Source organism: Lottia gigantea, assembly GCF_000327385.1.
Source record: "Lottia gigantea unplaced genomic scaffold LOTGIsca_20, whole genome shotgun sequence".
Taxonomy (NCBI): domain Eukaryota; kingdom Metazoa; phylum Mollusca; class Gastropoda; family Lottiidae; genus Lottia; species Lottia gigantea.
This window is the reverse complement of record NW_008708401.1, coordinates 1,153,734-1,179,983: the sequence shown is the minus strand read 5'-3', so window position 1 is coordinate 1,179,983 and position 26,250 is coordinate 1,153,734. Positions and strand designations below refer to the sequence as shown.

General features: G+C 31.1%; 4 protein-coding genes across 4 annotated transcripts; 2 read left to right on the top strand and 2 right to left on the bottom strand.

The window, feature by feature from the left end:
- Positions 1 to 885: 885 nt before the first annotated feature.
- Positions 886 to 7,541, top strand: LOTGIDRAFT_187643 (hypothetical protein). The gene is made up of 18 exons (XM_009053683.1): positions 886 to 976; positions 1,178 to 1,281; positions 1,691 to 1,808; positions 2,129 to 2,242; positions 2,486 to 2,583; positions 2,847 to 2,961; positions 3,214 to 3,292; positions 3,492 to 3,633; positions 3,801 to 3,881; positions 4,129 to 4,253; positions 4,725 to 4,789; positions 4,909 to 5,031; positions 5,417 to 5,530; positions 5,895 to 6,020; positions 6,174 to 6,243; positions 6,452 to 6,510; positions 6,849 to 7,054; positions 7,353 to 7,541. The coding sequence occupies exons 1-18, from the start codon at positions 892 to 894 to the stop codon at positions 7,491 to 7,493; spliced, it is 1,965 nt and encodes a 654-aa protein (XP_009051931.1). The 5' UTR covers positions 886 to 891; the 3' UTR covers positions 7,494 to 7,541.
- Positions 7,542 to 9,662: 2,121 nt separating this feature from the next.
- On the bottom strand, positions 9,663 to 11,974 carry LOTGIDRAFT_214161 (hypothetical protein; the record flags this gene model as incomplete). Its single annotated transcript, XM_009053682.1, has 4 exons — positions 9,663 to 10,695; positions 10,961 to 11,125; positions 11,288 to 11,426; positions 11,855 to 11,974. The coding sequence occupies 4 exons, from the start codon at positions 11,969 to 11,971 to the stop codon at positions 10,364 to 10,366; spliced, it is 753 nt and encodes a 250-aa protein (XP_009051930.1). The 3' UTR covers positions 9,663 to 10,363.
- Positions 11,975 to 12,165: 191 nt separating this feature from the next.
- Positions 12,166 to 19,754, top strand: LOTGIDRAFT_231523 (hypothetical protein). The gene is made up of 20 exons (XM_009053681.1): positions 12,166 to 12,336; positions 12,602 to 12,736; positions 12,923 to 12,984; positions 13,360 to 13,422; positions 13,641 to 13,741; positions 13,855 to 13,956; positions 14,155 to 14,273; positions 14,533 to 14,608; positions 14,884 to 14,989; positions 15,271 to 15,337; positions 15,584 to 15,704; positions 15,907 to 15,988; positions 16,310 to 16,358; positions 16,581 to 16,660; positions 16,986 to 17,108; positions 17,447 to 17,622; positions 17,820 to 17,914; positions 18,274 to 18,420; positions 18,866 to 19,403; positions 19,612 to 19,754. Exons 2-19 carry the CDS (start codon positions 12,644 to 12,646, stop codon positions 18,944 to 18,946), a joined length of 1,743 nt encoding a protein of 580 aa, XP_009051929.1. The 5' UTR covers positions 12,166 to 12,336; positions 12,602 to 12,643; the 3' UTR covers positions 18,947 to 19,403; positions 19,612 to 19,754.
- Positions 19,608 to 24,588, bottom strand: LOTGIDRAFT_114808 (hypothetical protein; the record flags this gene model as incomplete). Its single annotated transcript, XM_009053680.1, has 7 exons — positions 19,608 to 19,754; positions 20,122 to 20,296; positions 22,643 to 22,766; positions 23,181 to 23,372; positions 23,689 to 23,860; positions 24,136 to 24,219; positions 24,466 to 24,588. Coding segments are annotated over 7 exons (1,017 nt in total), but the record flags the coding sequence as incomplete, so codon positions are not given.
- Between the last annotated feature and the right edge of the window lie 1,662 nt (positions 24,589 to 26,250).

Genomic DNA, 26,250 nt, shown 5'->3' with positions numbered 1-26,250 from the left:
TAAAAAAAAAGAAGTCAATTATTGATCATTTAGATTCAATGAATTGTAAATTTATGCAAATAAGATAAACCATTGAAAAATCAATGAGAGAACCACAAACACCTACCATTCACACAGAGTAAACAAGGTCACAATACATTATGGAAAGGCCATTGTGACAGAATGATTCCGCGCACTCTCATTCGATTCTATTGGCGTCAATGTTTTTGGGGATATGAAATAATATGGAGTATTGGGCCCGATGCTTTTGCACCAGATTTATAACGCCATGTACTCATGTAGTGTACAATGAGGAAACCTTTTACATGGTACTGGGAGCGGCATCAAAATGACATACTTAAATATGAAAAGTACCGGGTATATTATTATGCCAATTATGGCTATTTTTATTCAAGATGTCCTATGTCATAGGGAGGCTATGTAGTTATATAATTCATAACTCTATGGCCTAGCCTAAATCAGCCACCGTAGTATTATTACTACGTTATGTAAACTTTGACAGCTTTATTTTATAGTTTTACGGTTGATGATTCGATAAATAACGTGGTACGGGTGATTCAGTCGACAGATAATATTTAGCCAATCGAAATGTAGTTCAACTAATCACTACGCTGTTTCGGCTGAGTTAGATTTCGGAGATCTTAATAATTACATTCAAATTAAGATCTTGGTGGTAAATTGTGCTATAATATTTCAATACAGAAGTCTTTAATCAAAGCTCGAATAAACCTACTCGAGAAAATCAAAGAACTAATAGAACTACTTCATTCGCGGATGAACTTATAGTATGAGTTGCTAGTCTCAACGTAAACACGGTTTTCCATCGACTTCTGCAGATTAATTTCTTCTTCAACGGAATCTATCAAAATGACATCTCCTGGAACCGCGAAAATGATGTGGCAACCAGACAGAAGCAAAACCACGCAAATAGATCAACTCAGGGACAAAATTAACCAAAGATTTGGTGTAAATATAGGTACCGATTTGGATCAATCTACTTTTACTTTATTGATTTATGGCTATGGAAGGGGATTCGTGTGAAAAATAAGATTTTGGATTTTTATGCGCTACTTATGGTTCATAAGTTTACTTTATTAAAGTGTTTTGACTAAAACTGCTTATGTCTAAGCATTTTTAGTTATAATTATGTCAGTGATTTTTGTTGTGTTTATTTTAGCATCATATCCAGAGTTTCATAAATGGTCATGTGACAACTATCCAGACTTTTGGGAAGAAGTATGGAAATTTGCAGGAATTATTCACAGCCAACCGTATACACAGGTATATGTTCTCTATTAGTATCTTTATTGTATTATCTTCACTGATTTAGGGGGTGAGAGCTGACACTGGGCTGACTTTCGAAATCTCTTCCATAGGAATTCTTACCATGATGTAATTTTTAACACCTACAAAGCTGCATTTGCTAAGTATGGTCTATGCTTTCCATTTTATGTCAAGTACATCTGACATTTTTTTGATAAAAACTCAAGCACTATATATTATGACCTTGACATTTGGTAACCTTGACCTCTTCTTTTTTTTAAATTTCAATTTCCTACCATGACCTTTGATTGATGTGGGCTATTCAATAATTTTTATAATATTTTATATCCAACATCTACTCTCAGTTGTTTGGTGAACCACTAAATTGTTGTTGTGTTCTTAAAGTTTCCATTTTCTTATATTATAGGTCGTAGATAAAACAAAAGATATCGGTGAGATACCACAATGGTTTGAAGGGGTCAAGATGAATTTTGCTGAGAATCTACTGAGATTTAATGATGATAGAATTGCTATTTATGCTACTGGTAAAACTTTTCCAACCTTCTTGATCTTTTAAAGGGATTGCAAATAGGTTTTTTAAACTTATTATGTGTGTCTGGGACTCTGATAACATCAATTTGCAATATTTCAATTTGCAGTCAAACATCTGTGGATTCCAAGTGTTTTATGACATATCTAGCAGTAAAGGTTCATAGATATCATCTTATATGGTTCAGCATTTCTATAATACAGAAACCACAATCACCTGACGGAAAAATTGGAATGAAGCAAATACAAATGGCTCACTTGTAAGCCTAATATCTTTTATGATACGATGTTTGTTATAAAGTTGTTAATATGTTAGGTGAAGGAAGAACTGATATTACAACTAAAACATTTAAAGAATTAAGAAAAGATGTAGCAGTATATGCATTAGCTATGAAATCTATGGGAATAGAATCTGGTGATAGAGTTGTAGGTGAGATCGAATTCTTCTTTCTTGATAGTATGTAAGAGTCAAAACTCCAAATCTGTCATTTTTGGTGAGACATTTATCTAATTTATTACTCAATTTTAAAATGTCAATGTTTATAGGGGAACCTCAGGGGAATATACAAAGAATTTTTGTCACTGTTTATAATGTGGTCAAATCTTTTTAGTGTTAAAAAAAATGAACGCTATGCACACAACTATATGTTTACTCAATTCTTCTTTGTTACAGGTTACATACCTAATACCGTAGAAGCTGTGATAGCTATGTTAGCTACTGCCAGTATAGGTGCCATCTGGAGCTCAACTTCTCCTGATTTTGGTGTTGTGGTGAGTATATTTCAAGTTTGTTGCATAGTTTACATGAAAGATAAGGAGATCTGAATTACCAGTTTGCCAACTTATTTATAGTTATACTTTGTCAGAAAACCAAACAAGATAGCACCCCATATTAAAGCTAAATGTTGCTTCTGGTGCTGTTTACATATTTGGTCAGATACAACACTGCATTATCCAAAAAACTGAATAAAAAGCTATTATAGAAATAATATGTGATAAACTTTAAACCAATTGATGTAAATGATATTTTTCAGGGAGTTTTAGAAAGATTTTCACAAATTAGACCAAAGTTGATATTTAGTGTCAATGCTGTACATTATAATGGCAAAGTTCACAATCATCTTGAAAAGGTGGAACAGGTTGTTAGAGGTAATTTTATTTCATTGCCACTTCAAGTTGACTGTTTTTTATGATATACTTGACTTATATATCCATCCTATTGTTAATTTACAATGACATAATAATCATAACTTTTACTTTCTCTGTTTACATCTAACTGCATTGAACAAACATAGAGGTGTAAATAAATTGGAAATTGGTTAATAATTCAAGGCTTTTTGGGTTAGTCGGATAATACCTCAATATTTTGTATTGATGTTTTTAAAATTCTATTTATTATAGGCTTACCTGATTTACAGAAAGTTGTAATATTTCCCTTTGTTGAAGAGGCTAATTTTGATCTCTGCCATATTCCAAACAGGTTTGTTTTTAAGATATTTAATTTAGATTGTAATCAACAATGCACACCCCTAGAAGGTTTAAAAAAAAGAAACACAATTCTATGGGAACTGAAAATACCCATCTAAAAGAATCTGCCAAATACTTTTGGAGATGTATTACAATTAAATTGAAAGAAATCTGTTTAATAAATATGTTAATAATTTGTTTTTTTATTTTAGCTGTAGTTTGAAACAGTTTTTATCAGACTCTGAAGAAGAATCTGAGTTAAAGTTTGAACAAGTACCGTTTAATCATCCTCTATATATTATGTACTCCTCCGGTACTACTGGAGTACCAAAATGTATGGTTCACTCTGTCGGAGTAAGTTATAATCTAGATAAACCTATTTCTAGCTATATGATCTTGTAACCAGTATTATGGTATCACAAATAATGTGACTTTGTCTTATGACTTGTAGTCTTCCATTTTAGTATCTTCGACTATCAGTGATCAATTACAATTACAAGTGATTAATTCTACTATTATAGGGTACACTGTTAAAACATGTAGAAGAACATATAATACAGGGAGATATGACAAGAGATGATATTATGTTATATTATACTACAGTGAGTATGTTTTAATCATTATAATAAAGGCTTATTCGTAAGTAAGTATTATCTCAACCTATGTCAGGATTGAACCATCAGGTTAGCAAGCTGAGCCACCCCTGCTCCCAGTACCAAATTAAAACGCAATAAGAAGGCAGATATCTTTGCAAAAAAGCCTATATGCTATTTCGCATACAGATTACAAGAAATTTGGAAGTCAACTGTTATACATTATGTGCTCAAGTAAACCAATTTTTCCCCTCAGGCTGGTTGGATGATGTGGAATTGGCTGGTATCAGTATTATATATTGGAGCTGGTATATTTCTTTACGATGGCTCACCACTCTTACCAACACCTAATGTTTTCTGGGATTTCATTGATAAAACTGGGTATGTACTGTCTCATTATTACCAAAATCATCATAGCCATATTGAACCCATGATCCCTTATCAAGAAGACAGGTTTGCTTTATCCAAAGAGTTTCTTATGAGGCGGTGAATTTTTAAACAATCAAAAGACCTCTTTCATAAGATAAGGGTTGCCAGTACTCATATTATTTACAAGTTCCGTGTGGGTGCTCATATGTTCACAAAATAAACAAAAGAAAGGCTACATTGCTGGTTTGAAAATTTATAAGAGATTTGCCTGCTAATAGGAAATACAGAAAAAAGATGAAATAGTTTTGTATGTGTTGAAGGGACAATGTTTTGACCACAGCTTTATTTTGAAATTAGGCTTTACAGAAGACAATTTCAGAAAATGTATATAAGTTTTTATAGTATTAACAGACAGTAAGTCAGTTTTGGACATGAAAGTATTAAAAACTTGAAATTGACTAATGTGATTTTTCCTATTTTTAGAGTGACCATATTGGGAACAGGAGCTAAATGGCTTGCAGTTTTAGAAGCAAAAAATGTTGTTCCAAGTAAGCTTTTTTTTTAATTCTGACACAATTTAATTGCAAGTGTAAATCTGAAATATATCCTCTTTTAAGAATAAACTTTTTGACGACTTACCTTCAATTTATGTTTGTCAATATTTCAGGGAACACCCACAGTTTAAAGTCATTACGTATGATATTGTCTACTGGTTCACCATTAAAACCACAGAGTTATGAATACGTTTATAGAGATATTAAGTCAGATTTATTATTGGGATCTATATCAGGTACTATTAAACACTTTTTATCAATTTAACAAACTAGATAGTGCGCACTCATTCTTACCTTCAGGTAAATCAGGAAAAATCTCTGTCAGCATGATAAATGTACATCCCTTCTAGTAACTCAACTTTATATTCCTATTTTTTCAAAGAGAAATCAAGTCATGATGTTAAGATATGTTTCATTATATGTTTTCCTACCTGCTAAGACACAGATTTACATCATTTCAATTTTCAGTCAGATGCTTGTGGGATAGTGCTGTCATAAAATTGCATGAACATTTGAATGGTTTAAATAAATACTAACAGTATCACCAATACACATAAAAAGTTAAGAAAACTTCCTATCAATCCCTTTAAGGTAGATAAATAGATGAATCTATCTTTACAGGTGGAACTGATATTATAGCATGTTTTATGGGTCATAACATAACATTACCAGTATATAAAGGTGAAATACAAGGATTATTATTAGGTTGTGATATGCAGTGCTGGGATGAAACAGGTTTGAATGATATTTTTTTATTTACCTACCTCTTTCAGTGGATGTATTGTCCTCAACTGAGTCTGTTTGTCATTCTAGAATTAAACATATAATGTTCAGCACTACAGTCTTAATTATAGTAAAATGCCAATAATGGCAGAGATGCTTAGATTAATACTATATATATAAAACCAATGCATATATAGTTACATAGCGTGAAACTCTGATTAACATGATTCAAGTTCTGTTTTAATATTTCCATTTCTATATAGTTACATATTAATTGAAAGTATGCATTTGTGGAATACAGTTGAGGGTTGTTTTAGTGCATAAATTGTGTTTTAACTATGTATTTTAAACTAATTGATTTCAATATATATTACAGGCAAGCCAGTGTTTGATGCCAGTGGTGAACTAGTTTGTTTGACTCCATTTCCCTCTATGCCAGTTAAATTCTGGAATGATGTTGAGAATTTGAAATATCGTAAAGCTTATTTTGAAAAATATCCAGGTATATCTTTCTTTAACTCTCAATATCATTTTTAACTTACATTTTATTCTTATAAAAATGATCGTGTTTTGTAAGTGTCAAACTCTGATTTTGAACTTAGTACTTCATTGATATTTGAATTTTGATAACAGTATTTAATTGTATATCTACTAGGTGTATGGGCTCATGGTGATTATTGTATGATTAGCTCTCAAACTGGTGGTATAGTGATGTTAGGTCGAAGGTGAGTTTATTGTCTACAATTTCACATTGTTGATGAACTTAAGAGAGAACCAAAACATCTTATTTAGCTACAACAGCACATATTCAATGTGGCTTTTAACAGAGTATATAGACCTACTCTTCTAGAACATATGTTGCCATTCTGAATATCATTTTTAAGAACAATAGATATTAATGTCTTGACAAAGTACTTTTATCTTTGTTTATAGTGATGGCACATTAAATCCAAATGGTGTTAGATTTGGTAGTGCAGAAATTTATCATATTGGTAAGTTACTAATTTACTAAATACTAGACATTGAAATTCAACTTGTTGTGATTTGATATGGAAATTTTGGAACCAATTAGATAATGAAGGCATAACATGTTTAAAGCAACTCCAAATGGACGTCGTTCTTCGAGACAAAATCTTATTTCGTTCGATATCAGTGAAATTCAGCCATCGAAGAGGAGTATTCTATAACTTGGCCTACTTGAATCAGCTGAGTACTCTATTCTTTATCAATAAATAAAATGTTACATGTTATTAACAGTAAAAGTTTTGATGATTATGTGTTTTGATCAAAATCAACATCATTGTGATGAATAGAACATATTAAATTTCAGTGGAATCATTTAAAGAAATAGCTGACAGTGTTTGTGTGGCTCAACGTAAAACAGATCTGAGTGAAGAGAGAGTGGTGTTGTTTTTAAAGATGGCACCTGGAGCAGAGTTTAATGATGATTTAGTTAATGGTATTAAAACTTCAGTTAGAACTTACCTAACATCTCGTCATGTTCCTGCTGTTATTCTACCAATAGATGATATTCCTGTAAGTTAACTTTATTTCATGAGGTATATCTAACTTGCTTGTCTTAATTTAAGTTACTGATGAAATCTGTTCAATTTATTTTTTTAAAATGGTCTGAAACTTGCTGACTCATAACCTTAATCTGATATTGAGAATATGGGTTTAGTTCAAAAATATTTCAGTTGAAATTTTGAAACAGTCATCTTAACGAAACTCAAGTTAGATATAAATTCACTACAATCAGCATAGCTCCAGTAAAACAGGTTTGAACAATAAGCAAAAAGCTGGCAATTTAAATGCAATATGTGTTTATTTTCAGTATACGATTAGTGGAAAGAAGGTTGAAGTAGCTGTTAGACAAGTTATACATGATGAGATTGTTCTACAGCGTGGTGCCTTGGCTAACCCTCAATCTTTAGATCTCTATCATAATATACCACAATTACAAGGTTGGATTTGAAGTAGTTCAACTCACAGAAGAATTACATACAATGAATGATTTATCAGTATTTGCCAGTCATGTCAGATTGGAGCTTCATACTGATTGAAATTGCTACATTTCTTGTATTTATTTATTTACTTATGTACATGTATTCTCTATGAAAATTAGTACATGATTTTCGGGTTAAAAGGTCTGGTTTGATACTTTTAAAATAATCAGCCAATGAACAAAGGTGCCTTCACTTATTGTACAAATACCCACGATTTGTAAGAATTATTATTAGAAATTCATCATATAGTTTATACATCACAATACTGTACATTAAACCGACAGATATTATCAGAAAATTCAGATTGGATTTATTGTAAAAAAATTGTCCAGATGTCTTGAAAACATAGAATGTTTAAGACTTCAGTAGTATAAGATTTTGATTGAATAATAGAAAATATGGGTTCAATTTAGATTTTTAAAAGAAACTTCCAGTTGAGAATATATTATGCCTATGTATATATACTGTACAGTATTATACAGCTTCTGCCAGTGATGGTTCAATATATATATTTATATATTTATTGTCTAGTCCATATTTTCATTGTTGGTCAACAATATATTGTGCACATGTAAGGGCTTTTTCCATGCTTAAACAATATAATGGTTTACTTTATTTAATAGGACAGTTAGAAATACGTTTAATTCATATGATGTCTTTTAAACCAAAACAGAGATCACCATGTGTCTAAAACTTAGTTTCGTGGCTCGTACAGTGAACGGTCTTGATTTTGTCTTGAAATTTCAAGATAATACAGAATTATAACCTATGACAATAAGATTCATGTTCATTCCTTGAGTTTACATTATTGTGCTGAATACTGTTATTGCTTCAATTCACCTGTACCTGTCAATTAATGGCACAGTCCAGGGGGTTTATTGGATCAAAATGACACAAGTGATCATCACATACATTGGAGAACGATCATATATATCTTAAAATGAAAATACATTCTAGTTTCCACATGTTTGTTCAGGTTGTCATAAACATATCAAAGATCATCACAGATTTGACTCCAAAATTTTCAATGGTTGTAATTTGTTAGATTCTCTACAACAGTGAATAACCTCAATCTCTCCATTATTCAATGATATTGTGGTAAAAATATCTTTAATGTAAATTGTCTCTGTGTGAAATGAGATTGTTTTATATTATTTTTTGTTATTGATTGAATTTTGTTATTTATGTATCAAGGAACACCTGAGGAATTTTATATCAGCTGGACTTTGACCAAATGTCATGGCAATGATATTTCATAAATTTAATTTCTCAATTACTGAAAGATTAACTTGAATAATTCAAAAATATGAAATATTTAATGATCTGTGAGACAAATCTAAATGAATTAGAGATTAAATATTTAAGAAATGTATTAATTTATTTCTTTGTAGCTCACAGTAAACCTAGCTTCAAATAAAAAAGGAAAGATGTATAGTTTATACTGTTAAAATGTTTAAAAGTTATACTCAATTTGAATCAATTGGTCAAGTCTGCAGTGTTAGCAAAAGCATTATTTATATTCTGTTATTTTGGTGCACCTGTGTTTTGTATTATGTATGATTGTGTTATTGTTAATGTTGTGGATATTTTATAATGTTTTTATTAACAATTGGGATTATTAAGTTTATATATATTTGGAAATAAATAATTATACCTGTTCCAATCCTGTTCAAAATAATTTAATCACGTCAGTGGAGACAGAAGGCTGTTTGTGAATTCTAACTCATTCAGTAGTTTTAACAAACTGTAGTTGAACATTAGACAGCTTAAAGGGATTGTAAAGAAGTTTGTAAGAGTGTTTATGTGTATCTGGACACTCATATCATCCATATAACCATTTGATTTTTTCAGTCAGAAATCAATGGTTCATGCAATTCCACTAAAAGTCAGTGCTTTTTGGCAGAAGGGCCCTAAGATGTCTGAAAATTGGAAGCCTTTCTCATTAATTTGTATTTCACTTCGTAACAGCATATTGTGACCTTTTGAGTTTGAATACTACATAAATCAAATTGTACAAGCAAGGTCCAAACCCTATAAAGAGCATAAAAGTCAATATACAAGTCAAAATTTCTTTCATTGCAAAATGTTATCCATCATTAGAGAAGAATGATTCAGTCCATTGGAAAGAAACATTTTCGAAATTTATCAATGAAATTTATTAACGAAACAGAAGTCCTCTACATCACACCACAAAAACAAACATTGACATAATAACTGTCATAAAAACACTCATTTAATATAAACACAGTCATTTAACTTTTAATTTCTAACATATATCATTCTTGAATCATTTAACATAGATTTCAGTACATACATACTTACTATCTTTAAGATAGCTTTTGGAAAGAAATTTAAATCCAAAATGAATTTCAAATCATATTTACCCTCAATTTCACAAACATATTAAGAATTTCATTTCATAAACAATTCTAAAATGAACATTAATTCAACAAAACAAATGGCAGAATCCCGAATTTATATAATATTTCAATTCAAATATCTTCAATTTCAAACATGTAAGAATGGTTGAGCTTTGATTTTATAAACAAATCCGAATCGAATGTTGATTTACCAAAAAGGAAAGCAGAATTTACAATTGAAGTTTCAGGAATGAAAATACTAGATTTGCAAATGAGCAAGAAAACAGAATGTTTTACTGATTATCTGAATGTTTTGACTAGATTTAACACATTAAGTTAATAACTAACATAAAAATACCTTATAACCTTGATATAAAAGTAATTGAAGGAATAATCATTCAACACTTAAACAATTATTGGAATGATCATTAAAAAAATTATAAAAAATCAAACACCCATTACAAACATTCATAATCAGTTTATAATTCATCCTTCATTCTCATTTGAAATGATGTTAAAATATTCAACCTCTCACCCAGCTGTTCCTTCTTTTTATCACTCACTTTTCCATCTCGTAATTTTTCCACTCGTATGATTTCAGACTCTATAAATTCTTCTCCTTTTTCTAAAACTCTTTTCATAGTTTTGATGTAAATATCTGCTGAATTTTTCTCAATTTTATCTGTTATTGTTTCGGCAGCTTCTTGTACAGCTGTGAATATTTCTTTTCGTTTGTTTCCAGCAGCTTTATAAAAATCTGTCACAAATTTATCAAATTTTTCTAAACATGATGGCAGTCCCAACCATAAGCCTGTAAATAATCAAAATTGATACTGAATAGAAATTAGAACAGGTAGTGGTATTATAAGTTTAATATAGTTATGTACATCATTAAGTAAAGTTCATGAGAGGATAAAGAGCATTTTTAAAATTTCTAGTCAATTTTGAAGTTCACAGAATCTAAATGAATACCTATAATTTTTCTGTGAAGAGGAAATTTTCATCCAAAATAATTATTCAGCATATTGACTCCACCCATAATGTCTTATGACATGATCATAAGTATGATAACTAACCTGATTCCTTCATAACAAATTTTTTGATATCATCAGAGTTGAGGTTATCACCAGTATAATCTATAGGTTCATCTTTATTTTGTAGGAATAATTTATATACTGGATGTTTATCTTTCTTAATTCCAAATCTTTCGGCTAAATCAGTATTATCTTTATCTCCATAATCTAAATAATACAAATAAATAAAAGTTGTTATAAAGACATTCAATTATGGTACCACTTTAACCAGAGTCTTGTTAAGAGGTTAATACTTCTTGGTAGTGTGACAGAACAGTGAGAAAAATTGTTACTGTGAATATCATCAGGTAAGCATGCAGACCTACAAACCTGATATTTGAACCTCAGCTACTAATAAATCTGGCTGGCCTGTGCTGGCCTCAGCGACCTTCTTAAACTCATCTTGTTTTTCTCCATAAGGAAAAGTCTCATCAAATTTAACAAGTACTACTTTATGTTTGGATATAACCTATAAAATAGAAAAACAACTATTTGTCTGAAGTCATTCATTAGATGGAGAAGCCCTGTGTTTAATTTTGTAACTTAATTTGAAAGAAGACCAGATCTGTATAATGACATAGGCAAAAAGCTAGCAATAATCAGTAATCCACCAACCAAACCTTTGGAAAAGTTCATCCATATAAAGTAGTACTAGGCTTGGGCCTTCTGTAATGTCTGTGCTTGATTTCCTCAAACTCAAATGTTGGAAAAAGAAGGTCAGCCCAGCTTGATACTGGTCAATGATTTGTCATGCACTAAGTGGACTTTTCAAACCATTATTAGAGAAAAAAAAAAATGAAGAGTTATCTCCCTTTTCAAGGATAAATCAGATTGTTGAACAATCAATCCTTTTCAAGGAAATTAATAGTGCAACTAATATATTTTTCGATCAGGTACCTTGTCAAAGACACCAGAATTTAGTTGCACTGAACCTTTTACAAGATCGCAGTCAGCCACGGACAAGATAGACAAAAGTAGGAGAGAGAAAATGAAATTTCCTTCTACAGACGCCATGTTTATTTCTTTTATGATGTGGACCAATCAAAACTCTTAGATAAACCAGTGGGATGAGTTCACTCTATTCAGTTTAATGATAAAACTGTACTAGGTACCCGACGAACATGAAGTGGCTACCATAGGAAAGGGCGGATAATTCAAACAATAAATTCCTGTCTCTACAAGTTCAGTGATAATGAAGTTGACGAAATGTAAAATGATATTAGTAAACTAGAAAGACATGTAAGATTTTGTTAAATATATCATAACATTTATCTGTAAGTGTAATTGGACAATTCTATTTCCAACATAACGATTACACGAAGCCTTAAAAGACCAATTAATTATAATTATCATGTATACAACTATGAATGGAATGATGGGTATGAAACCTAGTTAATTGCATAATGCCATAATAAGAAAATAGCAATAATGAAACAGGATAAGCCAATACCAACATAATGCATAATGATCATTGGCAATTGGTGGGTGATGTTCTGGTATTGGCAAGTAAAACTGATCGCAAAGCTTGACAATGATTGACATTGCATTTCACATTGTATTTGTGCCATTTTATAATTATGATTTTGTTGAAAGCGAATAAGATACATCTTGACTATTTAATTTATATCTTTATATTTTATGCAGTAAAAGGTTTTATAAGAGATATTCTCTAACAGAAGTGTAATAATGAGTTATAAAACTGTATCAGTGTGGGTGAAAGCTGAACCTTTTAGTTATGGTGCTCTACCAGTTGCTCCAGATCCTAGACTCACCTTTACGGTAAGAAGCCTATAATTACAACTGAACTCTACCGTAGGAGGGAGTTATGTCTTTTGTTTTATGTGTCATGAGATGAGATAGATGACATTCCAACTTGAAAATGATTGTTGTTCCTTAAACCATGAATTGTCTTTGTAACTTGAAGGAACTTAAAACATAAAACATTGATAATGTTGCTTATTGTAGAATATCAGGAAGATTGTAATTTATGCCAGAAATAAAGGATCAACAGGATATCCTTTACTGAGGTAAGTGATCACAATATATCACATTAACCTTTGTATAACTATTCTCAGGGTTTGAGTCCTGAGTCTTAAGTGCTGCTAAGATCAATTCATTATCTCATGTCATGTCATGGCTGCTTGGCATTACTGTTTCCATCATCATAATTTACACTGAAATAGTGAGCAATGAAGACCTATTCAAGAGAACCATATTTTTTGTCAATGATATAAAGCCAGTCAGCTGAAGCAGTGAATATTATGTCATGACATATAAATCTATGTAGATAATCTTGAACAGAAAATTTGTATTTTTTATGATGAATATCCGCTTTATACATACAAATTGATACATGTTTAGTTTCATGTATTGTAAATTAGTAACTATATTTTATTTTCTAGTTATTCTGTATGGAAACACATAGCCTGTAACAAATTACATATTACAGAAGAACTTGCATGGATGTAAGTTGGATTCTTAAGTCTTCAAAGTTCTACACACTGAAAAAGGCCAAATTTTACAAAAATGATTTTTTTGTAGATCCCAATATTTGCATTCATGATTGAATTTAAATGTTACTCGGAAGATGAAAGCTGACAAATGGTTTTATAAATTTATCTTGGATTTTAAACTGCTGCACCTCAAAGTAAATAAAATTTTATATCTAATCTTGTTCATTCAGGTTTTTCTCCAGTTGTCATGTACTAGTGGGAATATTTTCACCAGTTGAAAGAATAAGATGGGATGAAAGATTAAAAAGATGTAGATCAGATAGAGAGATAGGTTAGTATCTATTTTAACTTTTTGAGTGTATGACTTTAATGTTGTGAGACATTATTTTAAGGCACCCTTTAGTTTTGAGTGTGGTAAATGCCATTATATTTTTTTTATTTCAGATGACCTACGATGTACATTAAAGATAGATTTATATATATTTGTATTATATTTATATATTCAACAGTTGTATAGAGTGTCATTAAGAGCTTCATTGGTAGCTGGTGATGAATATCCTTGAAAGGGTTGTATATTTAAACATGAGATATCAACATCACAAATATTTTTTAGATCAACATAGCCATAGCTTGAAATCAGCTACAATCTTTGGACATTTGCAAACTTGTAGAAAACTTACACAGATCAGCTTAGGCAGATTGACTTTAATTTTGTCAAATTTCTGTTGCTAAATTCTCTGACAGGGAGAAATATCATGATTATTTTACTTAACTTATTGCATAAGTGGCCAAGTCAGTCATCAATATCTTCATTAGATTTTGATGGTCCTGGAACACCTAGAAGTACACCAAGAAACTCAAAAGTAAGTAGTTCTGTAACGTTTTGAAACAATATTAGTGGTGGGAGGCATGTATAATATCAAAGTCCAATGTCACTGATTAAAAACAGTTTCCAAAGATACACTCACTTATCGAATACGGCAGACGGACAGGGGCGACAGCAATCAACTTGGCGGTATAAAAGGATGAAATAGATAACAGTTATAGTGTTGGCGTATCTTATCTCTTTTTGAATGCTGATGTTTATTTATGTATCTATAAAAATGATATTATTTATTGTAGAGTTTAGATGATCACAGTCATCATGTTTTTGTACAGACACATTTACAAGAGATATTAGAATTGGTCTCAAGTGTTGGTAAGTGTATATAACTTCCATGTTTTCAAAGAACACAGTAAACACTGGCTATGCCATTGATTAAGTGAACATGTTTAGTAAGTAAAGTACTCTTGCTATGCTGAAATTGCTTTGTTCATCTCCTGAGTTGCAGAAGTTGCTTGTTATTTGGATGAGACAAAATACCCACTTATTTATACTATTTGAGCTCATAAAAGATCCATAAAAAGAAGGAAATTGAAGTAGCTAGAGTGTTTCAAATATGACACCAAACATTAATTGTGTTATTATTTCAGGTGAGGATAACGCAAGTAATCAAAATGGCCGACCATCACGTACATTAAGTTTAGAAGCTGTAGAATCTCTAGGCTTTATAGTGGCTGGCTCACCAGAATATAACAAGTATGTAGTCACACTTTCACTGTAGCATTTATATCATATCTCGTTTTTGGATGCGTCTTTTTTTCTAGAAGAGAACAGCAAGAAAGATGGAAAAGTAAAATTGCTTGAAAGTGCATTTGAAATGTGGAGTGGAGAGATTTAGTAGTTCAGTATAATTTGACAGCATTATTATCAGAGTTGAATTTTATATTTACAGAAAATTAAAGTGAGCTTCACATTTATTTATGTAGAACTTTGGCCTGAAAATGTAAAGATATTGAATATGATGTGATATATTTTAGGACAGTAAAAAGTTTAATAGAGTTATCAACATCTCTATCTAATAGTTATAATACAGGCTATGATAAGGTAAAAATCTCTTACAATCAACGTTCTGCTATATAACTGGTTTAACTCGAAATAACCAAGAAGAACCCGCTAGTGACAGCATCATAAAAACCTAAACCTTCTACCATAAAGGCATGTCTTTTTGACACTGTTCTGACTTCTGATAGATGAATATACTCCTGACTTACTCAAACAGAGTCATGCCTTTCAAATTGTATATCGTAAAATTAAAATTTATTTTCATACATATTGTTGTTTCATTTTCAGTTCAGTCAACATTTCAACCTTCATCAATTTCAACAGTGGATTAAAGATAATCTTGCCCACAATCCTTTTAGTGTGTCTGCTTGTATAGCTAATGGAACCAGACTATCATGGCCTCTTGCAGGTAAAGTTTATATTTTGGAAAACCAATTAGTATCTTGAAAATAGCTTGAATACTTCCGTAGCTAGCTAGCAAGTCTGTGAGGTTGATAAGGGGTTGTAAAGAGGTTTTCTAGGCTATTATGAATGCTACTAATAATCTATTCAGACCTTTGCTAATGTATCAATATTGATGCTTTCATGTATGATATTATTATGTATTACAGGTGATGAAGGTAAAGGAGAGAGTAATAAAAGAGGTAAAATAGCTACTAATGCTAATATTGTACCGAGACATCATGTCATAGGGTAGGTACAGTTAACACAATATTTATACTCTTAAGATTCTGAATTCTTAGATTAGATTTGAAATGGGGATGAGTTGAATCTTTCATTTCTGTCTTTGTAGAAATAATATATGACCCGGTTTATTCTTTGATGTTATTCATTTGTATACTAGTGGGAGATGCCATCTTTTAATGGAATAAAAATGGTAGTTATTTGAAATTTTTGTTTATGAAGTGGAGCTCAAAGGAAAATATTTTATCAGACTACTTGCCTTGAAGAAATGATATATATATATAGATATATTTGATCTTATGTACACATTAAACATGTTTTTTTTTTCAGGAATAAATTGATAATCATGTCACAAGTTAGTAAACAGACTGTTGCTAGGGTAAATATTAAACTATACCAGATAGCTCTCACAATATTTAGTATATAGATTTGTTAATATTTTATATTGGTAATAAGTATTCAAAGATGAACTTATGAACTTGAAGTACCGGTAGAATAAACAATAATTGGAACTATATTATCCAAATTTAATGTATGGTTTTTCCACTTGTTTTTGTGTTGAATTTCCGGTGTCCAATGGTAAATATTTTAACAATTTCAGAGTTCTGGAACATTAGAATTAAGTTGTGTTAAAATACATAGAAGTCATTATTCATATCTATATTTATTGTCACCATTGAGGTAAGTTCATAAAAAAAAACTTTGTCATTAAACAACATTGATAGCCATATATCTCCATGTTTAAACATACTTCATTATTCCAGATAACATAGCAATAAATGGGTACATGATTTCTATGAAACATTCCTTTAAAAAATCTTGTCCTTCATATTTCACTGTCATTTAAGATGTTATAGATCAATATTTACCTCCACTGGCTTTGGCATAAGTTTTCATTTAACAAAATATCATCATGTTTATAAAATCTATTTCCAAAATTTTCGAAATTATCATTTTATCAGACATGTAATGATCTCATCATGGTGAATTATTTGAAATATTTCAGATCAGTGACGATAGAGAAATGTAGAAATTCCACTGTAATACTAGGACCTGTAGAATTAACAGTACATCTTAGTAACTGTGAAAATATTACAGTGATAGTACCTTGTCGTAATATTATAGTCAGGTAAGATAGTACCAGAACAAGCATAAAAATTGTTAAAATTTTATTCTTTTTAGTACCTAGTAGAATCTCTACCTTATATTAGATAAATAAGAACATTATTAACTATAGGCTTCTTATTCCTTAAATTATAGCAACGTTTCAATTCACCTGCAGTAACTTTTATCAAGCATAAAAATGAAACATGTTTTATTTCTATGACAGCACCAACTAAAATTAATTGAAAGTTTATGTTTTGTGTGAAGTATGTATGTTTTCATATCAGTTTTGTTCAAAGTTATACATTTTCTTTGTTCAGTTCAAGTAATTATCAAGTTTAATCCCAATTTATAATTTTCTAGTGGTTGTACATCATGTACATTACATCTACTAACACCAAACAGACCAACGTTACTGAGTGGTAATGATTCTATATTAATAGCACCATATCATACATATTACCCCCAATTAGAGGAACATATGACACGAGTTGGACTGGGGTCAGATTTAAATCTCTGGGATCAACCACTCTGTGTGGGTAAGTTGGATATTATCAATCCTATACATTAGATGACATATTCCACGGCTCTGTTGATTCAGATATATTATCCAGACATGATCGACGGACCAGCTCAAGTCTTTTTTTTGCAAGGATCTATTGGGCATAAAGTTGACCTTCTGACATGTCAAAGCATTTATTTGAAGGTAATCAACAATATTTTTTGTTTTTTCTAGGCCCAGATCATAAAGGACAATCTCAGTGGGATTTTTTACCAAGTGAAGTTTTTCATCAGTTTAGGATTCCATTTGAAATGGAGGGACCAACACACGTAAGAATTCATTATTTCTTCTTAATGTCTTTTTCTGTGGGAAATTATACTTGCTATCCCAGCATGAAGGACAAATCATTTATTGAACAGAGGATGTGATTGTTAGAATAGGTATATGACCTTGAGTGTGATGCACAATATTGTCCTGGATGGCACACGAGTTCTCTGCAGATAAAGCGCAAATAGTAACATCTTGATCTGCAGTTTTGTCTGATTAATCTATTTAAATTAATGTATAGCAATCAATATCAAATTCATATCCTTATTAACATTCAAAAGTTGCATTTGGAAAATAACATAAAGACACATCAACTTTTCAGTCAAGTTGCTGCTTCATAAGAATGGTCATTTTATTTCAGTCTATACCAGGATTACCCAAACAATATCTAAGATATTTAAGTCAGCGTCAAAAACAAGTAGATAACTGGCAGAAAATAGTGAAAGAAGCTCATTTAAGTCGACCACAACGTAAAGAATTTCAAGTTTTAGTTGAATCCAGATTTCAGGTTAGTTAACGACACTGTAGAAGAACATTTTACAGGCCAAATTTCAATTATAATTCATTTCATCGTTCTTTTTATTCTATCTTTTTTATGTTTTTCATTTGTTTCTGGGCCATTTATGGCATCTATTCTATTATCTCCATTTTCTGTAATGTCTGTACTTGCTTAACCAATTCAATATCGCAAAAGATGCTATTAATATCCACAGGCCTGTGCCATAGCTACATAATTAAATGCTGACTGATTATTTACAGTTCAAAATCAAATTTCTCATTATTGAAATTAAATTTTTTGTGCTTTGAATCTTCTTGACAATTCTGAGGCCCCAACTATGCTCTTCTCCCTTACGATTCATAGAAGTACATAACAATTCACATAGCAAATAACATTAATATATTTATTACATGTATGGGACACTTTCCAAATTCTTGATTTTGAATTATTGTAGACATGGCTAGCTGAAACTGGTTATAAGAAAGAATTAGATGGTCTAGTTGTTCAACAGAAAAAAGAAGGAAGAAAACGATAAAATTAACTCAAATTTCAATCATTTATACATAAGATCAAATTTATCTTTTTTTATTTACATAAAGTACCACAGAGATTTGTATATATTATTGTAAATTATTTCCGTCCTATAACATGTCTCACAATAAACTTATTTATTTCTGTATAATCTTGTATTTGTATAGTATGATATACTGTGCATAACAGGACTGTTGATATGTCTAAGGAAAGTTACAGGAGCTGTGACCAGGGTGATGCTTTGAATAAAATTACTACCACTCAATATTATTATGTCTGCATTGTTATGTCAACTTGTTGATTTTCATCTCGACGAGTTGCGTCATATGTATGGTGACAGATTTGAGGGGATACGTATTATATGTGCACTATATTCACTGTATGGAATTGAAATTTCATTTATTTTTTTTATATTTACATATTTTTTTATAACTTTTCAATAATTTCCATAGTGCTTTAACCTGAAAATAGAAAAAACATCAACATTTCAGTCAATAAACTGTGAAACATTTATACTTGCGCCATATGAAATATAAGCAAATAGAACGTGCACGGGAAAAGGGTTTGAGTATAACGCATGAAGACAATGTTATGCAAAGTGTTTCAGGTTCTATATGAAGATACTACCAGAGAAATCTTATAAAATTACTTCTACCAGGAGATATTTACCTATATAATAAAGCTGTTCCAGTATGAGTTGCCACAGTAAAATAACCACTATTTAATGAGAAAAACATATCTTGTGGTACACGTAAACTTTTATCTATTAAATCTGGATAGTTACTGAACACTTGCATCGAGGGGAAATGTACCTGTGAAAAATATATAATAAACATTACTAATTATAATTAGCTCAGGAGGTTAATTGGTCATGTTTTCACTGAAATATTTTTAAAAATAAATCTAAGTTTAGTTGATAATTATTTAAAATATTGTTCGCCAATTAGGAAAAGACAAGTCATGCAGTCAGTCAATAACATTCTGATGTCTTTCGGCACTAGTATAGTCATCATTTTACATTATGTTATTTCATCTATTGACCCAGACTTGTTCAATACAAAACAATGGCATTGGATTTCAATTCTATGAGGAGATGGATTTGAAATATGTGTTTAACCAAACAATAAAAACCAATCATGTTAATCTGTACCTATAATGTATATGCAAGGCGAAACTTACTAGTTTGATAGCCTTCTCTGTAAAATGTGAATCTATAGCCAATATTTCTGATGTAGAGTTAAATACAGCTTTAGTACATGGTGTGACTAAATTCATGATAGATTTTAATGGTTTAGGATCAAGTGACTGGTGACATTTCTCTCTATCATAAACATTAACTACACCACTATAGGATCTGTAAACCAAATATAAAACATTACTTATTTATTGTACCAACAGCTTGTGACAGGGCCAGTTGGGTGTACATGACTGTTGTATTTGTGTATCATTTTATGTCAGAATTCTATTTTTCAACATTTGCATCCATGGAGCTTCTTACATTGCTATTGCATTTAAAACAGTCTGTCCCTACATGTACCCTCAGTTTGGAAGGCTGGGGCTGCTTCTGTCAACAGCCTACAAGGCAAAGTAACATACACCCACAGCAGTTCAGAAATTATATTGTCAGAGTAATAACTTCACAGGCAAAATGAAAAAATCATGAAAAATATTCTGATAGCACCATGAGACTTATTAATAGTTTGCCAGATAAAGTAATATACACCCACAGCAAACAGAAATTGTATTGTCATTCATAGTATTAAATTTAAGGGTCACAAAAATATCAATCATCAAAAGTTTTAGAATATTATCATCAACATGTATACCAAGTTTCATGGAAAGCTAAGTTCACCAATTTTTGTCACACATAAAATACTTTTTCCGGAGGCTTATTACCCCTGTTCACAAATCCATATTGACATATTTTCCCGACAATATTAGCTACTGTGAGTTATACAAGGGGGGCAGAACTAAAAAAGCCAATCACACAGTGCATCAAGAGCTTGGTAGATGTAAGTTACTTTGCTCCAAAGCACCAGTAGTTTAGTAGTTTAAAAAATGTCCTTATTTCCATATGCTCTAAACTAGAAAGACCCTTGTAGGCTACCCTATGACAAATGATGTCAATGCACTGTCATATTAGGATATGCAATATTTTTCTCATAATTCTTACAGATGACAAGTAGGCAAAGGGGTGCAAACCCTTAATGTAAGAAGCAACCATTTGCAAAATCAAAACCTTCTAAGGGAATAAACAAGACCAAGAAAAATACTTTATTACTGTCATAGTGAATATTATCATATGAGTCTTTCGATCAAAGATAGTACATGTATATGAAAATGTATTTATTATAGAGTCCAACATCAGCATCAAACAATGATCCATGTGACTTGTTCTTAAATGAAGGAGATCATATTCCAACCTGCAATAAAAGAAAGTATACTTTGTAATTGGAAAAAAAGATGGAACCTTACAGCTGACATAATCAAATTACTTTACAGAACATGTTTTTTAAGATCAATGATTTCCAAGAATATCAAAATGAAAATAAAAGCTGTGTAAAAAGATATTTTAGAATCATCCATTGTATATTTAGAAAACAATGTTTTTGTTTTAAAATTTAGGAAACAAAGTTATATTTTTTGATAATATCAATCAAATATTGAAAAAATACTATTTAATAGTTTTTAAATTTTGCACTACAAATGTTTCAATGATAATGATAATAGTGATAATATATCACATCACCATGGTGACAAGACTAAATCAAGTATCATTATGAAAATATGGAGGAATAATGGGAAAAATGAAAAAAAAAAAATAATTATATCTTAATTACAATCAATGGAAATATGGCTTTCTAATTAAACTTTCAATCCAAGAAAAGAAAAGACACAGAGATAATTTCTCAGTTAAATTAATTTTATAACAAATGTTATACACAAAAGCTGCATATTAAAATTCAACCATATACTATACTTGCCTCTTTTTTCACTCCTGACTGTTACACCTCCAACAAAAGTTTTCTCCTGCTTTCATGGCAAAAAGAACTGAACCCTGGGACATCTGCTGACTGAATGAGACTTTACACTGTTGTTGTTAACCTGACTACAACCCCTGAATTCTACTCACATACCATATTCCTTAAGTAACCATAGCTTGTAGATTAGACAATCTACCTTTGCTTACGGAACATGCTCTCATACAAGTTGGGGTGACAACCTCTCTCTTGATATATAGTTTTAAAATAAAAGACTGACAATAGAGTGAACACTTTTTATCCCTTGGCCAGGGTTTTAACCTGTTATAAAGGATCAAATTGGTAATCAAGTTTCCATTGTTTTCAAAAAATAATAGACTTCTACTTAAAGGTTTTTATATTTAAAACCTTCACCTTTTAAGTTCCCTACAATCCAATCCTTGCGGTAATTTAACTGCAATTTTAGTTAAAGGTATGATGCCACTCGAAAGTCTTCAAAATCAATATAGCTTTTGCAATGCAATCATTATCTTATGAAATAACAGTTAAATATATATTAATATTAGATAAATAATTTAGGGCGTGTTTATCATGCAGGGCACTTGGAACAGTTAAATTTATAGTCTGTTTTGGTTTTTCTAGTATACTGTATGTACTCATCCATTGAGTGAATTTGGAAAATTCTGTAACCATATACCGTGTTTATATACTGAACTTACCCACAAACTAGGTACTGGTTATTGGGCGAAACTGTTATTGATGTTCCTTTAACACACCCATCATCATAAAATCTATGTATACATTCTCTAGTATTCATATCCCAGATATATACTTGACCATCATCTACATTAAACATAGTATTGAAAGGAGTTCAAAGATAAGATTATATTACAAGGTTAACAACTTGCCCATGTCTAAAGTATGATATTGGAAAACTAGCTTTTCTGATGAAGATTGTGTATGCCTAAGTGTAAAAAGCTAAAGGTGGTCTCTCACTAATTAGACTGTCAAAGATTCTTTCTATCAGCTAGTCCTTGGCCAAAGCTCATGTTGTTAAATGTGTACTCAGTTTTAGCTGGGTCAATTGAGATAATAAGGAAGGATGACTTAGTTAAGGTCACAAGACTGCCACATTGACTATCAACATCTATCAATGTAAAGTGGACTGCCCATATTCATGTTTTGTTCTCTGATGTGCTCTTGATTATTTGTCAGACGAATAAGGTCTTTATTTACTATTCTAACAAAAATATTTACCTCCAAAAGAATACATCTGTGAGCCATCTTTTGTAAAAACCAAATCTTCACAACTACCATTCATTTTCAAACTACTGACTAACTCTTTAGATTTGGCAGACAATAAATGGATGTTTCCATAACGACCCAGAAAAGCTAGGAATCTGCCATCAGGGGAAACTCTAAAATGACTCATGTGATCATCATTAACTCCTGTAGAATAAAAAGATAAGATAAACTAATAACATGTAGGAGTTTTATCATGAAGTTCCACCCCTGGTGTCACAACAGATTTATTTCGAATCCGAACTACTACATGCACTCCTGTAAAGATTTTCTAGGATTCTCTGACGCTGTCACAGCCTTCAATGAAAAAAAAACATATATATGGGTTTTTGTTTGTCTTTTGTGATTTTCTGAAAGATTTGAACCACTTTCAATTTCTCATGTCACATTCAGTGCTTACAACAGTCATCAGGGTATAAGCTCTTAGCCCATTCCACCTTCTCTCAAATAATAGACTGCTCACCTTTTATTTTAGGAACAGTGATTAATGTTCCTGATAACATATCATAATATCTAAATGATGTATAGTGAGAACCAGCTATCACCTCTTCACCATTACTACTAAAATGGGCGTTTAATATGGGAAATCTTTCTATAAAGACACTCTGTATCTTTGGGTTGTTTTTACTATCAATCTAATTAATAAGAAATGGAGTGAACTAGTAATTTAATGATGCTTGCAAACATGCAGAAAGAAGACACCCAGTTTTGTAATCATGAATGGTTCAGATTTGAAGTTCGACAGTGAGCTATGAACACTATTACTGATTGGCTATTCCTGTTTCTGAGACTAAAGTATGATTGGTTAAAAAAAAATGGCACCTATCCCTTTAAGATAAAACCTGATTCCAATAATGCATAACTTTAACGTGCCTGTAATTATTAAATATCATTATATTTGTTAACTTACTTGAAACAGTGTAAAGGGTTGATTTTTAGCTGCAGTCAGAGCAACTTGAGCAGTAGGATGAAACTCTAATGCAGTTAACCTAGCCTACAATACAAAATTTAGTATGAATAATATACTACTATATTCAATTGACAATTTATATCACACAACAACACTAAAAAATTAAAACTGAATTCAACAAAATATAATTTGAAATGTTTACAGTTCATTTTTCATGAGGCTCATTGCATCTATTTCTTCACAATATTCTCATTATCTTTCAAAATATCAGATGAAATCTGTCATTTGTATAGCACCAACAGGAAAATATCAAAACATCAAAATACAAACCTGTGATGGCGAATCTTTGTTTAGATCAGTACATTTCTTAATTTGTATTAATCCTGCTGGTAGTGATGTTGAACTGGCCAGGAAATCTCCCGTTGAATGAAGTAAATCATCAATATCACTGTCTTCTACAATATAATAAAATAAAGATATTCTTTATTCTATTCCAATATAAATTTGCTATGTTTGTCTTAGATGTCACAAACACCAGACGATATATATGAATAATTACATGTGCTATGTGCTCATTGCTTCTGATTGTTTTAATTTTATGAACAATGTAAGTTATGTTGTATGTTGACTTTCATCAAGAGTGTGCAGTTCGTGGGCAGCTCATAACAAAAATAACATAGCGTACTTACCATCAGAATGTTCAAGTTCACGATCAAGTTTGGCCCAGTTTGGTGTAGAATTTACTTGTTCATATCTAAAATACAAGAGCATAATGATAGTTGATGAACATAAATAACCTGAAATATGTTCTTATTCTGGGATCCACTGAAACTGATCTGCAGAAAAATGGCCGTCTAAAAAATATTGATCTTTGAATATGTAGTGATGATAATGTGGGTTAGAACTCTGAAGATTGAGGCATCAAATTACCGATCTCAATATCAAGATATTAGTCATATAAGTCAATAATATTATCTTATTTCAGTTTAATACAAACCTTTGTTTTAATCTCTGTGTATAGGTTTCACCGTCAACCTTACCCTCATTGCCTTGTTTAATACCTTTATGTCTCGGGGCATTGGTTATTTCCACACTGAAAAAATAGTAGTTCTGATTAGTGATACATGATATGCTCAAGATCCATTCCAGTAAACTGATATCGCAGACTAGGTTGTTGGTAGTAGTTAGTAGTAGGATCAGGTATTTGAGAAATCACAAGATCTAATCGTGTAGAGACCTTGATAATGATTTACCTTTCTTTGTCATTGTCATCTTGCCAAACTGGCTGCCTTTCTTCACCTTCAAATAATGTAGTTCCAATAAACTTTCTTTTTCTATTTTTCTTTTTCTAAAAAATAAGAAAATCATAAAACTTTGCTCACGTAATTCAAGGTTTCCAAGACACACCATAGCTTAAGCTATACCTAGCTTAGTGTGGACTATTGCAGTAAGTTTTCAAGATATCACTGAAGTTAAGTGTTGCATATAATGTGTTATATAATTCCTTTCTTATTTCTAATCTAATACTGGTAATATCAACTAATCAAAATTGTTGTATCTTATTTATAATTTTGTTTTTGAGATACTTGTCACATGATATAATAGACAGTAGTGAGTAGATAATTGATTGCAACCACTTTTTTGTTATACACAAACCTGTACTGTCTTAACTGTTGCACCAAAATTCGACACAATGTCATTTTCTCCACCTAGAACTAATGATTCTAAAGCCTTCTCGGAGGCAGATTTGTCGACCTTGGTCTCAGCTCCTAAAGCATGACCATGTTGTTGCTGCTGCCGTTTGGATGTTTTAGACTTTTGTCTCTTATCGATGTCCTTGACAGGGATATCATTTGTTTTCTTTATTGCTCGCCTCAACATCTTTAATGCTAGGCCTAACAGGTAAATGGACTTGAGCCAGTTATAAGGAATTAGGCTAATTTCACTTGATTGTTAAAACGCACGTGTAGTTTATTTTTGTTTACATCTTTAATTGCCGAAAATGGTCGTATTCATTTCCGGTTAATGTCGTAATTGGATTCGGGCTACAACTAGTCCTCGAACATGAAGAACGCATTTTCGTGTTGTTGTATGTACGTCAAAAATATAATATTA

Excerpts from the sequence above, each read along its gene's own strand:
- LOTGIDRAFT_187643 (XM_009053683.1), top strand. The coding sequence starts at position 892 with ATGATGTGGCAACCAGACAGAAGCAAAACCACGCAAATAGATCAACTC. Across the intron at positions 5,032-5,416 it reads ATTATTGGGATCTATATCAG|GTGGAACTGATATTATAGCA; the intron begins GTACTATTAAAC and ends CTATCTTTACAG. Across the intron at positions 6,511-6,848 it reads TGCAGAAATTTATCATATTG|TGGAATCATTTAAAGAAATA; the intron begins GTAAGTTACTAA and ends ATTAAATTTCAG.
- LOTGIDRAFT_231523 (XM_009053681.1), top strand. The coding sequence starts at position 12,644 with ATGAGTTATAAAACTGTATCAGTGTGGGTGAAAGCTGAACCTTTTAGT. Across the intron at positions 12,737-12,922 it reads ATCCTAGACTCACCTTTACG|AATATCAGGAAGATTGTAAT; the intron begins GTAAGAAGCCTA and ends TGCTTATTGTAG. Across the intron at positions 15,705-15,906 it reads ACTATCATGGCCTCTTGCAG|GTGATGAAGGTAAAGGAGAG; the intron begins GTAAAGTTTATA and ends TATGTATTACAG.